This window comes from Nematostella vectensis, chromosome 1 (assembly GCF_932526225.1).
Source record: "Nematostella vectensis chromosome 1, jaNemVect1.1, whole genome shotgun sequence".
NCBI lineage: Eukaryota > Metazoa > Cnidaria > Anthozoa > Actiniaria > Edwardsiidae > Nematostella > Nematostella vectensis.
The window spans coordinates 11043218-11058915 of record NC_064034.1 but is presented as its reverse complement, the minus strand read 5'-3'; the positions used below and the strand labels follow the sequence as shown (position 1 = coordinate 11058915).

Genomic DNA, 15698 nt, shown 5'->3' with positions numbered 1-15698 from the left:
GTCATCAAAATAAAAAAATATTTATATTTCACGAAGGAAACATCGTATGGATACCAAACTTGGTAAGTGTCATGTAGGTGTTCAGGGGGGTGCAAAAATATGGTCACGTGATGCGTGACGTCATCGGTGACGTCACTTTAAGCAAAACTATCCCGATATCATATCTATATTCATATCTCCTAAACGAAACATCATATGACAACCAAACTTGGTATGTGTCATGTATGTGTCAAGGGAGGTGCACAGTATTGTGACGTCATCGATGACGTCACTAAAAGCAAAAAACCTGATGAAAAGTAAAAAAATTCAAATCTCTTGAAAGAAACATTGTTTCACAACCAAACTTGGCAGGTGTCATGTTGGTGTCAAGAGGGGTGGGTGCACGGATATTGTCACGTGATTTGTGACGTCATCGATGACGTCACTAACATTCTTATCTCATGAACGAAACATCATGACAACCAATCTTGGTATGGGTCATAAAGCTGTCAAGGGGGGTGCACCAATAAAGTCACGTAATTCTGACGTCATCAAGGACGTCACTAGAAGCACAAATGTGTTGACGTTAACATATTTTATTAAAAAAACATCGTATGACAACCAAACTCGGTAGGTGTCATGTTGGTGTCAAGGGGTGCTCCAATATGGTCACGTGATTGTGACGTCATCAATGTAGAAAACATTCATATCTCGTGAAAGAAACATTGTATAACAACCAAACTTGATAGGTGTCATGTATGTGTCAAGGGCGGTGCGAAAATATGGTCACGTGATGCGTGACGTCATCGATGACGTCACAAAAAGTAAAACTACCCTGACGTCGAATTATCGTATGACAGCTAAACTTGTTATGTGGGGGAAAGGGGGGTTAACAAATTGGGCGCGTGATTTGTGAAATCGTTTAAAATCGCCAAAACAGAAATATAATAATAATATTTAAAATTTCTTAAATTATTAAGCGAGAATAAAGCAAAGGTTTGGTCGTTTGGAGCTCCGCTTTTAGGCAATGCCTAAATCTATATTACAATGCTATACATACTCTGCAGCATACAAATAATATGAATTTTTATCCTTAATATATCTTCCTTTTGTTTATGCACACGGCATATTAAAAGCGTAGACTGCTGCGAAGAAACTGTCATTACATTCATTCGAGCTGTTTCCTCGACACAGTCATTTCCAGGCGTCATAAACAGTGGACTAACCTTATATTCAAGACCTACGTCATTTAACGACTTCATATCTTAGGACTTGCTTTGATTTCAGATGACTCTATATTTGGGACGTCATATCCAGGTCTTACGACACATTCAGGGCTTCCGTCATACCCAAGTCTTACGTGATATGCAGGACTTGCGTCATATTCAGGACTCACGTCATACCTAGGATTTATGACACACTCAGGATTTACGTCATATCCAGGACTTGCGCAGACTCCCGACAACAGGCACCACAAAAGGGCACCCCCCAATGGCCTCACCCATGACCCGCACATTTATAGACACCGTACCTCTCTGCATGGGCGTGTACAATACCTCATACGTCCCGTCCCGTCTGTCCACAATGACATCCACATTTACCCTTCTGTTATCATCCGTTACGATATCCACCTCAAGTTCCCCTTCTGATCGACCAAGGGGCTGCCCGTGACAGTCATTCAAAATTACCACAAACCGCGTGGGTTGCGTGACAGGGGCGGCCTTCAGGCCCAGTCCGCGCGCGGTGCACTGCTTAGGACATGCGGTACTCATGTCAAGTTTCCCAAATGTCTCTATGGCTTTGTGTAATAGCGCATCGTCACAGCGAAGCCTGAGAAACGAGCTTTCCACGGGCAGCAAATAGCTCGATTCTTGATCCATTAATTCAGTCAATCGCGAGGTCAGTAGCTTCTTTAAGTTAAGCGTGGTGCCGTCTTTGTGATTCGCACTCGTTGTTACGTTAATCTCCGTAAATTTACACGCATGCCGTAATAACTGCAGCGACTTTTGCAAGCGTTGTTGCTGCTCTTTGAGCGCTAAAGATCTCGATTTCTTGATACCCAATACTTGATCACGAAGCTCTTTTTTACGCTGCCAAAGTGTCGTCACCTGGTACTCAAATATCACTTCAATTTCACTCAAAACATTTTTCGTCCTTTTGTTAACCTCAGCTACCACAGTATCTAAAGTTGGAATTGTCTCTTCGATCGCCTTGCAGAACTCCTTAGCCTGCTGTAGCAGACTTTCTATCTGTTTGTTGCACTTGTCGATGGCTACGTCTAGCCGCACATGCGCGTGCCCTATTTGTTCGTCCAGCGCACAACAGTCCTTGCATACAGCCTTATCGCAGCTTTCGCAAAATACGGCCAGTAGCTCTGATGGGTGCACTGAGCAGTATAATGGACGCCGCAGGTCCTTTAGAGAGTGCTTCCGTAGCTCGTCCAGGTACATCAGGGTATGGCCCTTAGAGTACTTCGATGTCTTGTGCGCATGGCCATGCAAGGAGCAGAAGTAGGTTGCGCATTGCTTGCAGCGAGAGACCGCTGTGGATTGCTCACTGTCGTCGCAAATGTCACACATGATCTATAATGCAGAATCACAACTAAATCAGATTCAGGCGAATAGCTGGTTAGCTAGCCCTCTTGGCCTAAGTGTAAACAAGGGACGTCACGGTAACTTTTGCAATTTTTTTTTTTTAGCAGCTGGTGGCCGCATTACCTGCTTTCCGCCGTGTAGAGCCACCATATCCAGAACGCTGTTCAGAAGACTGTCACAAGGGAGATCTTCCACGTCTCGCGGGGACTTTATGTTAACTGCGTGCTCACTACACACCGGGCATTTCAGGCAGCCATTTAGCTGCTTTTCTAGGCACGTCTGAAAATAATTAAGATAACCTAATTTTTTTCTCTTGAGAATATTTACTAGATTATACCGGCGTATTATTTTCTAGATCACCGCAACTATCCCAGTATCCCGCGACCAGCCCATTAGATCACCGCGACCATTCCACTTGTTCACCACGTCAATCCCAACAGATCACTGCGACCATTATGCACTAGATCACCTCGACCAGTCACTAGATCAACGCGGCCATCCCAATAGATCATCGCGACCATCTTACTAGATCACCATGGCCATCCCAAAAGAACACCGCGACCATCTCATTAGATCACCGCACCATCTCAATAAATCACCGCGACCATCTCAATAGATCACCGCGACCATCCAAATAGATCATCGCGACCATCTCAATAGACCAATGCGACCATCTTTCTAGATCATCGCGACCATCATAATAAATCACCGCGACTATCCCAATAGATCATCGCGACCATCTTACTAGATCACCATGGCCATCCCAATAGAACACTGCGACCATCTCAATTGATCACCGCACCATCTCAATAGATCACCGCGACCATCTCTATAGATCACCGCGACCATCCAAATAGATCACCGCGACCATCTTACTAGATCACCGCGACCATCTTACTAGATCACCGCGACCATCTTACTAGATCATCGCGACCATCTTAGTAGATCATCGCGACCATCCAAATAGATCACCGCGACCATGCCAATTGATCACCGCGACCATCTTACTAGATCATCGCGGCCATCTTACAAGATCATCGCGACCATCTTACTAGATCACCGCGACTATCTCTATAGATCACCGCGACCATCTTACTAGATCACCGCGGCCGTCTTACTAGATCATCGCGACCATCCAAATAGATCACCGCGACCATCCCAATAGATCACCGCGACCATCCAAATAGATCATCGCGACCATCTCAATAGACCAATGCGACCATCTTTCTAGATCATCGCGACCATCCCAATAAATCACCGCGACCATCCCAATAGATCATCGCGACCATCTTACTAGATCACCATGGCCATCCCAATAGAACACCGCGACCATCTCAATTGATCACCGCACCATCTCAATAAATCACCGCGACCATCTCAATAGATCACCGCGACCATCCAAATAGATCATCGCGACCATCCAAATATATCATAGCGACCATCCCAATAAATCACCGCGACCATCCCAATAGATCATCGCGACCATCTTACTAGATCACCATGGCCATCCCAATAGAACACCGCGACCATCTCAATTGATCACCGCACCATCTCAATAAATCACCGCGACCATCTCAATAGATCACCGCGACCATCTCTATAGATCACCGCGACCATCCAAATAGATCATAGCGACCTTCCAAATAGATCACCGCGACCATCTTTCTAGATCACCGCGACCATCTTACTAGATCATCGCGACCATCTTAGTAGATCATCGCGACCATCCAAATAGATCACCGCGACCATGCCAATTGATCACCGCGACCATCTTACTAGATCATCGCGGCCATCTTACTAGATCATCGCGACCATCTTACTAGATCACCGCGACCATCTCTATAGATCACCGCGACCATCTTACTAGATCACCGCGGCCGTCTTACTAGATCATCGCGACCATCCAAATAGATCACCGCGACCATCCCAATAGATCACCGCGACCATCCCAATAGATCACCGCGACCATTCCACTTGATCACCGCGACTATCCCAATAGATCACCGCGACCATCTTTATAAATAACAACAACCAACTCATAGATCACTGCGATCATTCCACTTGATCACCGCGACTATCCAAATAGATCACCGCTACCATCCAAACAGATCACCCCGACCATTCCACTTGATCACCGCGACTATCCCAATAGATCACCGCGACCATCTTTATAAATAACAACAACCAACTCATAGATTACCGCGACCATTCCAACAGATCAACGCGACCATCACCAATAGATCAACGCGACTATCCTAATTGATCAACGCGACTTTTCCACTTGATCAACGCGACTATCCTAATTGATCAACGCGACTATTCCACTTGATCAACGCGACTATTCCACTTGATAACAACAACCAACTCATAGATCACCGCGACCATCCCACTTGATCAACGCGACTATTCCACTTGATCACCGCGACTATCCCAATAGATCACCGCGACCATCCAAACAGATCACCGCGACTATCCCAATAGATCACCGCGACTACCCCAATAGATCACCGCGACCATTCAAGCAGATCACCGCGACTATCCCAATAGATCACCGCGACCATCTTTATAAATAACAACAACCAACTCATAGATTACCGCGACCATTCCAACAGATCAACGCGACCATCACCAATAGATCAACGCGGCTATCCTAATTGATCACCGCAATTCTCTACAACCCTCTCACAAATGATGCAGCAAATAAAGTCTCACCTTGCAAATGGAGTGGAGGCATGGGAGGATTCTTGGGTCCTTGATCACGTTACTACACGCAGGACAATACAGACTGACGCCCACCGGAGGCTGAACTCGCTCCGTGCTACCGCTGGCCATGACATGTTTATCAGCCAATCAAAGGTACCGCATATGCGTGAGAAGAACGCTGAAGTCTGCAAAAGGCACGCAAAAACTTCAAAAATTATTATTGCAAATAAAAACAAAAAATTAGTTAAATTGGGTTACCAATGCAGACAATACAATGGTTTTTAAAATGTGCTTGGTGGCCTTTAGGACCTTTTTATCTTTTTATCCTTACATTGAATATTTTCGTCAATAAATTTTTTTCTATTCTAAAAATATAACAAAAGTTAATTGATGTGAGGCAGTAAAATTCGCGAACGTAACGTTACCTGATTCGCATCTTCATATTAGGATGAGATAAAGAATCAGCGATCAAAAAGGTTTGTTGTTTCTGACGCCTTTCACTCGCGAAATTGTCACGTCGCGAAAAGTTATGGTAAATATTACAGACGATTACAAATGGTTACCATTATAACTAGCAATCGAGCATATTTTTTTACGTACGAATAAAGGCAAAGAGCGTATGTAATAATTAAAAACTTAATATTCTCGCATCAACGATTGTGTTAATCGACGATCAATTAATCTAAATTGGCTTTCGCCTGCCGCTTTCCAAACCTAGTTATAAGCGTTGATAACAGATCATTAGATACATCAGTGCGTTTAGATTCATTTAGAGTACTCAGACTGTTGAGCAAACCTTAAATTCCTGCCGTCAGTTTATAAAACAAATAATCTCAACAAAGACTAGTGTCGAACACCCTGTTTGTTGAAGTCACGTTCAGTTTGATTCAGCCATGCAAATCTCGAGAACTTCGCGTACCAAATAGAAAATTTCATCAATTTTGCTCAAAGCCCATTAAAGGTAGTTAATATTCTAAATCTTTTAAAAACTTGAGCACTTTTCAAACAGATGGCAAAGTATGTTTACATGTCACGGGTTTGCTTTGTTGTCACAAGAAAGTGCGCTGTAGTTTTGTATGATAAACGCTATGTCTGACTACTTTCTTGGTTTATACCCCAAATCCAGTTTGTGATTTGCTAGTATAGTAGTACGACTCCGTATTACAAAAGTATCGGTTTTAACTCACCTAAATTATTCAGGATAAGTTTCCTCCCAAGAGATGTGTGTTTCCTAGACACCGCCTCGCTTTTCGGTTGGCAGTGTAACAAATTGTGAGAAAGTCAATTAAAAGGGCTTGTCTCTTTTTCACGTCTTTTTCGCAGGCAAAGCTCTTGGTAATTCAGTACAATTAAGTCGGTTCTCGATAGACGTTTGCTCAATTCACTGGTTTTGACCTTATTGACGCTACCAAGACTCAGAGTGTTTTGAAAACAAGCTCAAATGCACTCGGCTTATCAAACAGAATCGACGTTTTGTGACACCAGAGCGTGAAATAGAAAATTTTCCGCTAGGAATTAATGAACCGTGGACTTGGCGGACTAATGACGAAACAATTGAAGGATTTGATAGATATTTGCAAGATCTTAACCATCTGTAACCCTACTAGATTAGCATCGAAGTGCAACGCTGTGCTTATAAATATTCACTCAAGGTCTGTTCGGATGGTTTACTTTTGAGACCTGTATTGTTGCACGCTTTATTAGAACAGTGGGGTGCAAGAAAACACTGTTGTCTCCTAGATTGTTAGCTCCTAGACGTTCGCAATTGGTTCAGCTATATGGAAAACAACTGCCAAAGGTTATTACTTTATCGACTTTATTACGAAACAGCTTCAATCATTTTCGGTTAGATTAAGAATCACAATCAAGGGCTTACCGTCCAAAGTCATTAGTTATGTCGCTGAATTTGATATGTTGTTATTTTTCAGTGAAATGTGAATAATAAATCTGATCAAAGCTGTCACGGCATTTGCAGCTCCGCCCATGCATGGCTTATTTCACTGTCCCGTGCAGGGGCTTTAATGGAGTTATCTAGAGTGGGAGATCATTTGTCAAAGTGAACCTAAGTAGAGTCGACCCTAACAGGTTATCTAAGGGGAGATAAAGTGATTAAGCACCGACGTAGTAGGCTTACTTTGCACACAGGGCTACCATAAGGACGGCCAACACGCCTGACAAAATGCACGTCCAGCAATTGGATTCGCTGGAAAAGGGATTGAAAAAACGGGAAGAACATCTCTCCTTCTCTCCCTCGCCAAAACGAACTCACCCTAGTGCGTACTGGAAATTATTTACTTCCATGTTAGTCTTCACATTAGAAACCCTCAAACCAGCTTAGTACCCTCACTATTGGTTTACTGTAGCATTTGCTCTTTATCAATTTCCAAGATATCTATCTAACCTTTTTTAATTTGCTTATTACGAACCTAGGAAGGACCGTGCAGCTTGCCATTTCCTGTGATGTGGTCTCCACCTTTCTTTCCGTCATGATTGAATTTGGGATATCTTAAAAAAATATGAAATGAGATGCAACCGATCTTGTTTAGCATTTTTTTTCAATAAAACCTCGATTGTATTCTGTTTTTCTTTGCAGCAAGTTTATGTGATGTGTACAATATAGTGTATCCTAGAATGTTCCATGCGGTCAATGTTTTGGCTGTTTGAATTGACCTTTTTTGCTACGAAACAGACAGATGTCATAATAAAACAGTAAAACCAGGCGGTACTCGGTGTTATTATCGCGAAAAACACTATCCGTTCGGTGATCGGTCGCCATCGCTAGTATGAGCATGCGCGTGTTCTGGCAAAAACAAACACAATCGTATTGTTGAATCGTTCGAGTGAAGATACGAAAGGCTGACTTCAGTCGCTGTTTTGATTTACTGTACAGCAATAAAACCATACTGTACAAAAGATGACAGATTTGTTTGATAATGAGGGAGTCTTGGCTTTATGCTAGTTATAGCATTTTCAAAAATGTGACAGTTCGCCGGTAAAAAGCCTTCCCTGCTAGCAGAAGCATCTGTTCTCTGTATTTCGCTGGGCTGGCGTTCGCGATGAAAAGAGACCTCTGTATCACCGTTTAATGTAACAACTGCGTTGATTTGTTGTTACATCAAGCGTTAGTGTTTCATTAAGCGGCGATTTTTGTTACATTAAGCGTTAGTGTTACATTAAGCGGCAGTTGTTACATTAAGCGGTGATACAACCTCTGCGCCATGGGTCGCAAGTTCGTTTGATCAAACCGCCGTCCACAATCGTGGACGGAGGGATCAAGAGCGTATGCTCCGTAGTTAAAACTACTGGCCACTATTTGAGCCCACGATGACTAGCGCATGCGTGAAGCGTATATCCGCTGGGATAATAAGCCCGCATTCGAAACGGCGTCCTCCGTAGAAATAACACGCGACGAATTATAAAATTATAAAAGGTTTTGGCACGTCATGCGGTCGTTTAGAAACGTTTACGCATGCGCAACGAAAACAGTTTCGATCCATGACAGAGGTCTCTTTTCCTCGCGAACGCCAGCCCAGCGAAATACAGAGAAATGAGGCCTCTGCTAGCAGGGAATAAAAAGCCGCCATTTCAAAACAAAAACGCTGGTTTAACCGCGTGGTACTGGAACTAGTCTCGCGCTTTTCAGCACTGTCGACGCCATCTGATATTTTGAGCCTCGCGGTTACTGGGGGCGTCTGTTCTTGATAAATGCTCAAAATAAGTTTTTTTGTTTGTTTTCATTTCAACAATTTCATTTAATATTTTTTTTATTATCACTATACGTTAAATGAAAAGAGTTTCGTTACACTTCGCGTGTGAAGTACCTGCCCCGATAAATATAGCCGCTGTCCGGATTTCGTGGGCACACGTAAAACGAGTGAGAAAGGTCCAGGACCATTTGGGAGCCGTTTTTTTACTATGGTAAAATTGGTGATACAACGAACTTTTTGATGGTTTGGATCGATTTATACCAATTTGTTGCTCAAAAGTTGCCAAGGAAGGCAAAAGTTGCTGGTCCTACGAAAGGTTGCTCAAAACGCCAAAAGTTGCTGAGCATGATCTGCATATGCCTACCAGAAGGGGCGTGGCTGTGTTCCCCAACATTTTCTTAATGTTTCTGTATTGCCCCCCCCCCCCCCCCCCCTACGTGGCCTGCTTCGGCTCTGTTGTTAAAGCCACATTGCCACAAGCTTACTTCCGGTTGATTACGTAACAATCTCGATTATTTTTTAACGGAAAAATATTTCAAAATTGTGAAAGCAGTGTGGCTATTTAAAGTTCCTTTGAGGATGTGATTGATAATTTAGAGCAGATTTTAAAAAAGTTGGTTAAAATTGAAACCCACTTAGTAGCCCCTTCAAAACGTGCCATCGATCTGATCTTTGGAACACATAATCACCAATGCTTCTAGTTTTCAAATTCACAATAAAAATAAGATATTAATAATCGGCGAGGCGCGACGCACGTGATTAGATTTGCCTAGATTTGCCTTTGCACGGCCTCCGAGCAACGCTTTGTCTACACGACAGCCCGTTTGTACAACCGTTTTTTTATCACATTGTCAACACGACAGCCCGTTTGTACAACCGTTTTTTTATCACATTGTCTACACGACAGCCCGTTTGTACAACCTTTTTTTATCACATTGTCTACACGACAGCCCGTTTGTACAACTTTTTTTATCATACTGTCAACACGACAGCCCGTTTGTACAACCCTTTTTATCACACTGCTACACGACAGCCCGTTTGTACAACCCTTTTTATCACACTGCTACACGACAGCCCGTTTGTACAACCTTTTTTTATCATACTGTCTACACGACAGCCCGTTTGTACAGCCGTTTTTTTATCACATTGTCTACACGACAGCCCGTTTGTACAACCTTTTTTTATCATACCGTCAACACGACAGCCCGTTTGTAAAACCGTTTTTTTATCACATTGTCTACACGACAGCCCGTTTGTACAACCTTTTTTATCATACTGTCTACACGACAGCCCGTTTGTACAGCCGTTTTTTTTATCACATTGTCAACACGACAGCCCGTTTGTACAAGCGTTTTTTTATCACATTGTCAACACGACAGCCCGTTTGTACAACCTTTTTTTATTATACTGTCTACACGACAGCCCGTTTGTACAACCGTTTTTTTTATCACACTGTCTACACGACAGCCCGTTTGTACAACCTTTTTTATCACACTGTCTACACGACAGCCCGTTTGTACAACCCTTTTTATCACACTGCTACACGACAGCCCGTTTGTACAACCTTTTTTATCACATTGTCTACACGACAGCCCGTTTACAACCTGTCCATCACACAGTGAACACTCCGTTTTTACAACCACTACAAACCCATCGTCTGCGAAGATATCTCTTTCAGGAAGCTATACTAGAGAGGTCAGTACAAAGAAGCTTTTGGCGTGGATTGTAAGGCTATCTGTCGCTTTTATTTGCGCTATAGGGGATGGCTCGGGATGATTTTGGAATAGGGGGGTCATTGTTCGTAGGTTATCCCGCGCTTGTATCGCTAATATATTATCGCTATCGGAGAAGGCTTGGTATAGTTACGATAAGATATCTCATTAAATTCCATTATTCTTTTTTTTTTTGTCGGTTTGGCTTTTTAAAATATTTCTCATCCAATTCCATAATTCTTTCCCTTCGAAGGTTTGGCTTTGCAAAAGATTTTTTATTCAGTTCATTTTCTATCTCTTGGCAGGTTTGGCTTTTTAAAATATTTCTCATCCAATTCCATAATTCTTTCTCTTTGTAGGTTTGGCTTTGCAAAAGATTTTTAGTCATTCATTTCATTCTCTATCTCTTGGAAGGTTTGGCTTTTTAAAAGACTCGCCATACGAGCCACTCTTCAATACGTTTTCTTTCGTTGCCCCGCCAGTGCAATGCTGAGCGGACGACTTTGTCCATGTGTCTGGCACAGCCTTTGTCCGGATTCACGACCAAGACGAAGACGTTCGACTCGACCTTTACGGCCCAGTCTCCAGCGAACTCTTGGGAGAGCTGTGGTCTGGGTTTTACTGGGAAACAACTATATGTTGTCAAAACGCTCGCGATCTGTCTCGACTGGGGATTTGAAAAGCGCGCGAAAACTAATTAGGAAGTTAGGAAGGCCGCGGAAGAGAAGCTAAAGTCGGAGAGACTGAAAGTCGAGGAGATTTCATTGACTTCAGAGAGTGAAGAGACTGCGGGCTCAATCACGGACACATATACGGAAGGGACACTGGGTCAGAGTAGGTGCAATCTGAGAGCGAGGAATCTCACTGCACAAAGAATAGTGAACCCGTAAAGCTAGTTGGAACTGTAAAACACAGGAGACATTGGGAAATATGTAATATCTACCCAGGAAGACTGCTGGCTGGCGTTTGAAAGGATCAGAGTACCGGGGATATTCGCCCTTATTGAAGGCCATTTGAGGCCTGACAAATGAACGCTTGAAAGGATCAGAGTACCGGGGATATTCGCCCTTATTGAAGGCCATTTGAGGCCTGACAAATGAACGATTGAAAGGATCAGAGTACCGGGGATATTCGCCCCTATTGAAGGCCATTTTAGGCCTGACAAATGAACGTTTGAAGGGATCAGAGTACCGGGGATATTCGCCCCTATTGAAGGCCATTTGAGGCCTGACAAATGAACGTTTGAAAGGATCAGAGTACCTGGGATATTTGCCCTTATTGAAGGCCATTTGAGGCCTGACAAATGAACGCTTGAAAGGATCAGAGAACCGGGGATATTTGCCCTTATTTAAGGCCATTTTAGGCCTGACAAATGAACGCTTGAAAGGATCAGAGTACCGGGGATATTCGCCCTTATTGAAGGCCATTTGAGGCCTGACAAATGAACGTTTGAAAGGATCAGAGTACCGGGGATATTCGCCCCTATTGAAGGCCATTTGAGGCCTGACAAATGAACGTTTGAAAGGATCAGAGTACCGGGGATATTTGCCCCTATTGAAGGCCATTTTAGGCCTGAAAAATGAACGTTTGAAAGGATCAGAGTACCGGGGATATTCGCCCCTATTGAAGGCCATCTGAGGCCTGACAAATGAACGTTTAAAAGGATCAGAGTACCGGGGAAATTCGCCCCTATTGAAGGCCATTTTAGGCCTGACAAATGAACGTTTGAAGGGATCAGAGTACCGTGGATATTCGCCCTTATTGAAGGCCATTTTAGGCCTGACAAATGAACGATTGAAAGGATCAGAGTACCGGGGATTTTCGCCCCTATTGAAGGCCATTTGAGGCCTGACAAATAAACGTTTGAAAGGATCAGAGTACCGGGGATATCCGCCCTTATTGAAGGCCATTTTAGGCCTGACAAATGAACGCTTGAAAGGATCAGAGTACCGGGGATATTCGCCCTTATTGAAGGCCATTTGAGGCCTGACAAATGAACGTTTGAAAGGATCAGAGTACCGGGGATATTCGCCCCTATTGAAGGCCATTTGAGGCCTGACAAATGAACGTTTAAAAGGATCAGAGTACCGGGGAAATTCGCCCCTATTGAAGGCCATTTTAGGCCTGACAAATGAACGTTTGAAAGGATCAGAGTACCGGGGATATTCGCCCCTATTGAAGGCCATTTGAGGCCTGACAAATGAACGTTTGAAAGGATCAGAGTACCTGGGATATTTGCCCTTATTGAAGGCCATTTGAGGCCTGACAAATGAACGCTTGAAAGGATCAGAGAACCGGGGATATTTGCCCTTATTTAAGGCCATTTTAGGCCTGACAAATGAACGCTTGAAAGGATCAGAGTACCGGGGATATTCGCCCTTATTGAAGGCCATTTGAGGCCTGACAAATGAACGCTTGAAAGGATCAGAGTACCGGGGATATTCGCCCTTATTGAAGGCCATTTTAGGCCTGACAAATGAACGTTTGAAAGGATCAGAGTACCGGGGATATTCACCCTTATTAAAGGCCATTTTAGGCCTGACAAATGAACGTTTGAAAGGATCAGAGTACCGTGGATATTCGCCCTTATTGAAGGCCATTTTAGGCCTGACAAATGAACGATTGAAAGGATCAGAGTACCTGGGATATTCGCCCTTATTGAAGGCCATTTTAGGCCTGACAAATGAACGTTTGAAAGGATCAGAGTACCGGGGATATTTGCCCCTATTAAAGGCCATTTGAGGCCTGACAAATGAACGTTTGAAAGGATCAGAGTACCGGGGATTTTCGCCCCTATTGAAGGCCATTTGAGGCCTGACAAATAAACGTTTGAAAGGATCAGAGTACCGGGGATATTCGCCCTTATTGAAGGCCATTGAGGCCTGACAAATGAACGTTTGAAAGGATCAGAGTACGCCACATTACTGATTAAATTGATACTATTTCGAAACTTTGAAATTAAAGCTACGAATTGAGGCTAACTTCCTATTCTCAGACTAATTCCAGGGGTGGCGTCCTCATCGGGTATCCTGTGCTTGGCGCACCCGCGAAGAAATGGGTTCTACATGAGCTGCTCGACGTCACATTTCCGTTAACCCGCCGCAGGAAACCCGGTCAGAACACGTTGGACTAGGCTGTGAATTTCTGAAAGCCATGAATAAACAGGGTGATAAACAGAGATATTGATTGATTGTGATTCTCGTGCACGTATTGTATTAGTTAGGCCTATAACTATAGACTATTCAATACCCTTGATACAGTATCGGATCTAGGGGGAGGGTTTAGGGGGTTTGCAACAAAAAAATCACCCCCTCCCCCCTTTGTCACTGAACCAAACCCCCCCCCCCCCCCCCCCCCCTTAAGCAAAAACCTAGATCCGCCCCTGTGATATGCTGAGAGTTCGTCCCTGGGGGTTCAGGTTCAGCGATGGTTAAAGAATGTCGATCAACCACTCTTTTGTTAATTGTTTATCAATCAAATACAGCGATTTATTTGCAAGGAACTTCAAAATAACAATCCACGAATGAAGTCTGATACGTTATTGACGATATTTCATTGAAAATATCTCGCTGGAATTAGCCTATGGAAATGGATTCTTTGTGTGACTCGGAATTGAGCGGGAGTATATAATCGAGCATGTAAACACAAATTACAGTGTGAAACTCAATAGAACATGTTGTGGAATATTAGTACATGAACCTAATAAAAAATGCGGGTCACACAAGCAATAAAAGTAATAAATAATCTGCTCGTCATGTTTGGTCGCCTTTTCGTGTTGTAATTAACATTCGGCACGAAAAATATAGGGGGAAAAAACTACCCCAGTGGTAAATATGCTTCCCTCTGTTAAGCATAGCCACGTCCAAAGTCCCTAAACATTGGTCACTCAATCACTTTATATCACGTACAAGCAGGAAGAAGGAATTCTTCCAAAACGAAGAATACAAAGAAATGAATTTCGACGCGGGACAAAAATTCCATTGCGCGCGGACTTCTATCATCTTTTTTTGTTAGATTAGTTGTTAAACACACCCTACAAAGGAGTTTGGGTCTCTTTTAATGTTTCAGCAACAACAGAATGTAATAACTTTTTTAATTAAAATTTTCCTTAAGTAATCGTCTTTCAATTCCCCCCCCCCCCCCCAAAAAAAAAAAAAAAAAAAAAAAAAAGAAGTTTAGCGGCCACTGTCAATATCAATGCCAGTATCAATATCATTTCGTGATATTCATTTTTGGTCAGTTTACATGGTTGTCATATTTGTTTAAGATTCTTTATCAATTCCACGACTGATTACATTTTGGTACATAAGATAAGTAATCTACACGAATTCAAGTGGAATAACAATCCCTTACAAAAGTGTGATGTAACCTCTGTTTGTCTTTTTCTTCTCTTGGCGCTGCCGACGTATTTTATCACCGACGCAAGACAAAGGAAATAATGTAACTCATCGCATGGGAAATAAAAAATGCTTTTTCCATACATGTTTGTTTGTAAGCTCTGCACTATAAATAAGACGCACAAATCTGTTTAACAAACACTCTCATCGCAAATTGACTGAAGAAGAAACTCTGGAATGTATTGAAGGTAAGGGCTGTAAGATTCACCCTAACATTTATCAACCAGTCTGTCCCTTACTATCCTCTACTCTCGAACATATCAATGGTATATTTGCAAAAGAACGATCCACTAGGTTAACTAAAGGCTTATGCTATCTAGATATTTGTGAAGAATGATTTTTTTTGTCGCTCATTTACTTGGCCGACGATGCCAATGGATGCCAAATAGCGGCGTGTGTAGCCGTGTTCAAATGTCTTTCTTGTTTAACTTTTTCGACTTTACTATACGTTGTTGTTTTATGTTTAGTTCATTCGCAAAAAAAATCGTCCGGTTCCATAATAGCCCATGTCCTTTAAATTTTGCAGCCTGCACGTTTAAGATGCGAGCGTGTTACATTGCTTTGGCTTTGTGTGCTGTGGTAGTGTGTTGTGATGCATCGTGTAAG

The 15698-nt window shown here is 42.9% G+C and overlaps 1 protein-coding gene across 1 annotated transcript; it reads right to left on the bottom strand.

The window, feature by feature from the left end:
* Positions 1-976: 976 nt before the first annotated feature.
* LOC5505245 (tripartite motif-containing protein 45) lies at positions 977-6922 on the bottom strand. The gene is made up of 4 exons (XM_032373664.2): positions 6464-6922; positions 5286-5461; positions 2697-2852; positions 977-2561 (listed from the first exon to the last, which is right to left on the bottom strand). Exons 2-4 carry the CDS (start codon positions 5403-5405, stop codon positions 1413-1415), a joined length of 1425 nt encoding a protein of 474 aa, XP_032229555.2. The 5' UTR covers positions 5406-5461; positions 6464-6922; the 3' UTR covers positions 977-1412.
* Between the last annotated feature and the right edge of the window lie 8776 nt (positions 6923-15698).

What these genes read in the sequence shown, in the direction of transcription:
- LOC5505245 (XM_032373664.2), bottom strand. Translation starts at nt 5,405, where the DNA reads ATGGCCAGCGGTAGCACGGAGCGAGTTCAGCCTCCGGTGGGCGTCAGT. An exon ending in GCCTCCACTCCATTTGCAAG is followed by an intron (nt 2,853 to 5,285) that starts GTGAGACTTTAT and finishes AATTATTTTCAG; the next exon opens with ACGTGCCTAGAAAAGCAGCT. An exon ending in CTCTACACGGCGGAAAGCAG is followed by an intron (nt 2,562 to 2,696) that starts GTAATGCGGCCA and finishes TCTGCATTATAG; the next exon opens with ATCATGTGTGACATTTGCGA.